The sequence below is a fragment of the Callithrix jacchus genome, chromosome 11 (genome assembly GCF_049354715.1).
Source record: "Callithrix jacchus isolate 240 chromosome 11, calJac240_pri, whole genome shotgun sequence".
Classification (NCBI taxonomy): Eukaryota; Metazoa; Chordata; class Mammalia; order Primates; family Cebidae; genus Callithrix; species Callithrix jacchus.
This window is the reverse complement of record NC_133512.1, coordinates 46,150,463-46,156,462: the sequence shown is the minus strand read 5'-3', so window position 1 is coordinate 46,156,462 and position 6,000 is coordinate 46,150,463. Positions and strand designations below refer to the sequence as shown.

The following is a 6,000-nucleotide window of genomic DNA, read 5'->3' as shown; positions in this document are numbered from 1 at the left end:
GATGTAGATCTAAAAACGTTTATGAAAAATGTCATGTACATTCATACATCACTTGATGAAGGGTATATGTTCTGAGAAATCCATGATTAAGCAATTGTGTCTTTGTACTAACATCATAGAATGTACTTACACAAACAGGTGGTACAGCCTACTACACCTAGGATATAAGATACAGACCGTTGCACCTAGGCTATAAACCCTTACAACATGTTACTGTATTTCAATACTGTAGGTAATTGTAGCACAATGGTAAGTATTTGTAGATTTAAACATAGAAAAGGTACAGTAAAAATACGGTAATATAATCTGCGGGGACCAACATCATATATACAGTCTGTGATTAACTGAAACATCATTCATTATGCAGTGAATAACTACATTAGTTTAGGTACTTCAGAATAAGTCTTTAAGCAGTTATAACTTTATAACCATAAAAAGTTTACATTAAAAATCAATAAGGCTATTGATAAAATTGCTATGTGGTTGTGATATTGTGAAATATATATTTGGTCTTCATCCCATTCCTGACCTATAGCTCCTAAGATCTTTATAATCTCCAAGGTGGTAAGTGTCTTTTTGTATGCTCATGAGTTGACTGATGGCTGGGGACTCCTGGATAGCCAAGTCATAGGAGGCTGGTCATAGGAATGACCAAGACACCTTTAGGCATTTCATCCCAGCCCCTCCAACCTCCAGGGAGGGGAGAGAGGCTGAAGGTCAAGTCAATCACCAATGGGCAATGATTCAATCAATCATGCCTATGTAATGAAGTCACCATAAAGGTCCAAGGACAAAGTTCAGATGAGCTTTCAGATAGCTGAATACACAGAGGTTCCTGGAAGAGCCCAGAAAGGACATGGAAGTTCTGCACCCCTTCCCACATGCTTTGCCCTACTGACCTGTGCCCTTTGTAATATCCTTCATAACAAAGCAGTAAATATGTTTCACTGTGTTCTGTGAGCCGATCTAGCAAATTAATCAAATCTGAGAGGAAGAGATTGTGGGAACTCCAATTTGTAGCCGGCCAGTCAGAAGCACAGGTAAAACAATCTATGGCATGTGACTGCCATCTGAAGTGGGGAAGTCTGAGGAACTGGGGGACAGAGCCCTCAACCTGAGGCATCTGATAGATACTACTATAGGTAGATAGGCTCAGAATTGCATTGAATTAAGAGGACATCCAGCTTTGGTCTGCTGCAGAATTGATTAGTTATTGGGGAGAATTCCCCATAAACTTCTTGATGACGAGAGGTCATAGAAGTCATCTGTGTTGACTGTTGTGTTGTGAGAGTATACTAGGAAGAAAATGAATTTGTTTTCCACTCATACAATTGTATACTGAGCAAAGTTGTCAAGCTGATATAAAAGTTCTATCTATTTTCATAGTATTTTAATTCCAATAACTATTTAAAAAGTATTCATTTTTTATCTACAATACTCCTATTTTCACAAAAGCTGAAGAAACATTTAAGTATATACTAAGTGTTAACATTTATTTTGCATTTATATTTCTGAATGTCTGGTAACATAAAACAGAGTGAAGCAAGTTATTGTCAATGAAAAGAGTCAAACTCTGTAAAATATTTGAAGAGATTTATTTGGAGTGAAATATGAGTCATCACATCCTGTGACATGGCCCCAGGAGATGCTGAGACATGTGCCCAAGGAGGTCGTGCTACAGCTGGGTTTTATGTTTTAGGGAGGAGAAATAATAGGTGGATTCAAGAATTTTCTGATTGGCAACTGGTTGAAAGAATTTATCTAAAGACCCAGAATCAAATGAAGGAATGTCTGGGTTAAAATAAGGGGTTGGGGAGACCAAGTCGTTCTTATTATGCAGTTCTTATTATATAAACATCATACATCAGGAAGATATCAAGTGGCTTCCATTATACTGACTGACTCCTGATGGTACAGACGCAGTCACAGTTAGGGCTGAGAAAATATTCAGTTTATTAAATATTGCAAATGGATGGAATATCAGATACATCAATCATCTCAATATGTAAATATTCGATTCCATCTCAACATCAAATTTAGATTACCTGGATTTCTTCTTTGCTTTTCTCTAATAATTACAACTGGGATCATTATATATTTTATTAGTTTCTTTAGTCTTTAAGATATTTTTTAAATGATGTTCAAATAAACTTCGAGTTATCTCCAACTTTTTCTGAACAACACATTTCCGTTTTTTTAATTCATATACTTGATGCTACTCAGTGGCGTCTTATCTGTAGTAGGAAGAAGGAAATTGTGTTTCAATGAATAGCATAAAATCATTTAACTCTTACTCATTATTTGTTACCTTCTTCCTGCTGGCATGATATGTAAGGCTCTTTCAGTTGTTTGCCACTAGACTCAATACTATTTTCATAACATTGAAGCCTAATCAAGATATTTAAGGACCAAGCAGTGATAACCAAATGGAGCTTGCATACTAGGTGACTCCATCTTGGCCAAGGGTTATACTTTAGAAACATCCATGCCCAATAAAGCTAATTAATTGTTTGATACCCCTCAGGGAAAAAAAACTGTTGATATTCACAATGCATTGCAATGTTTCTCTGATGTGTCTTTCCCCATCCTTTTTCTTCTCTACCTCCTACTATTCCTCTCTTCAGGGTAACTAGTTACAAACTCGTACATAGTGCTTGTTATATCCCAAGCACTATTCTAGGTACTCCACATATATTAACATATTTAATCCTTACAGTAAACCTATGATTAGGTGCTACTATTTGTGCCATGTTACAGATGAGAAAACTAAGACTCAGAGGGTTAAACTTGGCCAAAATCACAGAGCAAACAAGTGGCAGGGTCAGTGTAAGTGCACTCAGCAGCAAGCAGGAGGTTACCATGCTTCCCAAAGCCTTTTATCAACTCATCCTCTTAGCACCTTTCCTTCCTTTGCTTATTTTCTCTTTCTCTGTGTTTCTTGTCGCTAGCCAGTAATTCTCTTCTTCATTGAAATTCTAGCAATCTAATCAGTAACCTCCATTTCCCTTTTAACCCACTCCCTCAGGGTGCCTGAGGAAGAGCCATGAGGTAGTTAACCAGCCTGAACCCTCCTTTGGGGAAGGTAGAAAAGAGGGGAGCAAGAGATGGAGTTGGTGAAGGTTCTGTGGATACCCATGGATAGTGGCTGCTTTTTTCCCCACTAAAAAAAATTTATGTTTTAACCTGTGTGTGGGATCCAAAGAAAAATCAAAAGCAAATAATAATATCATCACAGAATACAGCCAGAATGAGCTTGAAGTTATCAGCTTGGGAGAGCAGGTTACACTAGAACAAGACATATTGTCCTCAAGACTTTCCCCCATGGCCTTCTGACATTTTTTTCTTCTTAGTGTGATTTCAAATGCATTGTCAGAAGCAACATTAATGGGGATAAAGATTACTTGCTATTGATCATTTGAGGAAAGAATCAGATGGCAAATAAATACATAAAATAGAATATAGAGCAACCACCTAAGTTTAGTACTGTCGAAGTGGAGTTAAAAAGCTTTGGAGGTCATAGGGTTTTCTGTGCCATAAAAATCTCACATCAAATCAAATCAAATAATGTATCCTTAGGCTGCCTTCAAACCCAAGGAAGCTCAAGCTTTGACTTTTATTTTTCTCAAACATATAATCAAATAAATACTCAATAACTTTTGCCTTCCAGTTTCCAAACCATAGCCCCATTATGATCTGGTTATTTTCATAATGGGGGCCAATCATACAGGATGACACCAGTGCTCAGAGAATACTGTACATACATCCACTTTGTCTCTAAGTCAGATTGATCCATATCAAGCTTCAAGAAGAAAACTTCCAATCAGTTGTCAAATTCTAGTACTCCAGGAGACTTTTATATTCATGACCTTGGGGCATTTTGAAGTGCTAAATGGCATATAATAATTTTTAAAGTTACAACTCCTATAGATTAAGAGATTTTTTAGAGGTTTGCTGCATTTATGTGTCTGTGTTTGTGAGAGAGATTATTAGAGCGACCTATATATAGGAATTAGGACTGAAATATCTCAGCTGTTGATATTTGGAAATTTAAGATCAGAGATCAAACAAAATGCAGTTTAATCCTATATGAAGAAATAGTATCACAGAAACTTTTAAAAGATATGTTTTATAGAGCTGGCCTTACAAATAAGTGTGGGCAGTTCCAGAAACTCCAAGAAAGTTTCTGATCTTTCTTCCATTCCTTGATTTCTGAAATACAAAGAAATCCTAATTCTAATAATATCAGGAGTTTTCTACTGCTTTCCTAGTAACAGATTTTAATAGGGAGCAAAGGAAGGAAAAGAATACCTGTCAGGGAAAGTGAATGAGAATAGTCAAGGCCTTAGTGGCATGTGCCCCACTGAAAATGAGGAGAACCACAAGCAAATAAATGAAGCGGTGATTCCATCATTTAAAAGTGGTGGATTCTTTGAGACAGGTGAGGGTGGTCTGCTGACCAAGTAGTTAACCAAAACATAAATTAGTGGTGTCTTGAATTTATATTGTGACTGTCTGCCATCTCAACTCCAGTGTCATTAAATACTGCATTACATTGGACAATTGTATCTATACATTGAAATTCCTTAACCACACGTCAAAATTTTATATAATGACTCTACTATAACATAAAAATGATATAATTTTTGATTTTAGAGGCAAATACATTTATTCTTACTTTGGAAATAAAAGAAAATAAAACATTAACTGGTAACAATTACTAAGTAGAAGATATATACAAATGTCAATGTCTACTATTTATTTTCTTTTTAAACTTTGAAATACCTGTATTTTCTTCTCACATTTGACTCCAGCATATTCAGTGCGGCAGGAACACACATTGGGAAATACGCATCTGCCTCCATAAAGACATTTTGGGTTGCAAATTGCTGCAATACACAAATTTTTACAATAACCATCTTTTGACATGAAATGCTTGTGACATATTCCATTCCAGTTGTCTGAGGCTATGTGGTGATTGGACACTAATGCCATCACAGGAATCTATTAATGAACCATCGATGGCTGGATCTAATCTATGCGCTCGCATCTTTCAGAACACATATACACATCAAAAACAAAACACCCAAAACTCAAACAATACTTTTGGAATTCCATAAAGATATTATTAAAAGAAACAAAAATTTCATTGATTATATTTTAAAGTATTTGAAATACATCTCTTTTTTTTAGAGGAGCCCAAGTCATTAACAGAAGATAGCATTTATAATTTGCTTTTTAACATTTAGCAAAAATTTAAAAGAGACAACTCAATACTGGCTAGTGTATGGAAAAACTGACAATTTTTACACTACCATTAGAAGCTTAACGCAAAACAACTCTACTGGAAATTTCTGAAAAATACTCATGCTGTCTATATCAGAAATTTCTTCCTTGAAATCTTTTCTAAGGCAATTAAAAATACCTATATCTATCTCAATATCTCAATTTATTTATCATCTACTTGTAGAATGAAAATGCTTATAATCATAATAACTTGTAAATAACTAAAATATTAAACATAAGGGGGTGGCTAAAGCAACTTTTGAAATATTTATATTATGGAATTAACATATTGCTTACAATTTTGTTTTTAAGGGACATAAATATTTTTAAGCAATATTGAGTGAAAATTGGCATACCATAACATTATTTATAAAAGTTACTGCTTCAGTATCACATACCTGAAGCTTACACACGCAAGAACAATATGTCCTTTAAGATAAATGCAACATTGACAGTATATGTTTTCATCAGGGCTGCTGTATACAATTGGGCAGGTTGTGTAATCAATCCACAAGGGCTCCACAGCGAAGGAAGCAGCATTCTCATGATAGACACCATAGATTTGAATATTTATTACAACAGTTTTCCAGTAGACGGTAGTAACATATTTTGTTTAAGAAATATCAATATATTTGGACAGTTTCTAAATAGTTGGAAATAAAGAATTTGAAGTAGGGTGACTTTTTAAATTCACATAAAAATGCTGCAGGTGCAGAA

The 6,000-nt window shown here is 35.1% G+C and overlaps 1 protein-coding gene across 3 annotated transcripts in view; it reads right to left on the bottom strand.

Moving 5' to 3' along the window:
• Nucleotides 1-1,579: 1,579 nt before the first annotated feature.
• VWDE (von Willebrand factor D and EGF domains) overlaps nt 1,580-6,000 on the bottom strand; it is an 83,732-nt gene continuing 79,311 nt past the window's right edge. For all 3 annotated transcript variants that reach the window (XM_035253740.3, XM_035253742.3, XM_035253741.3), the window contains 2 exons: nt 4,783-4,886; nt 1,580-2,234 (listed from right to left, as the gene is read on the bottom strand). In XM_035253740.3, coding sequence (XP_035109631.3) covers nt 2,220-2,234; nt 4,783-4,886 — 119 coding nt within the window. In that variant the 3' untranslated portion in view covers nt 1,580-2,219. The remainder of the gene's footprint in view (nt 2,235-4,782; nt 4,887-6,000) is intronic.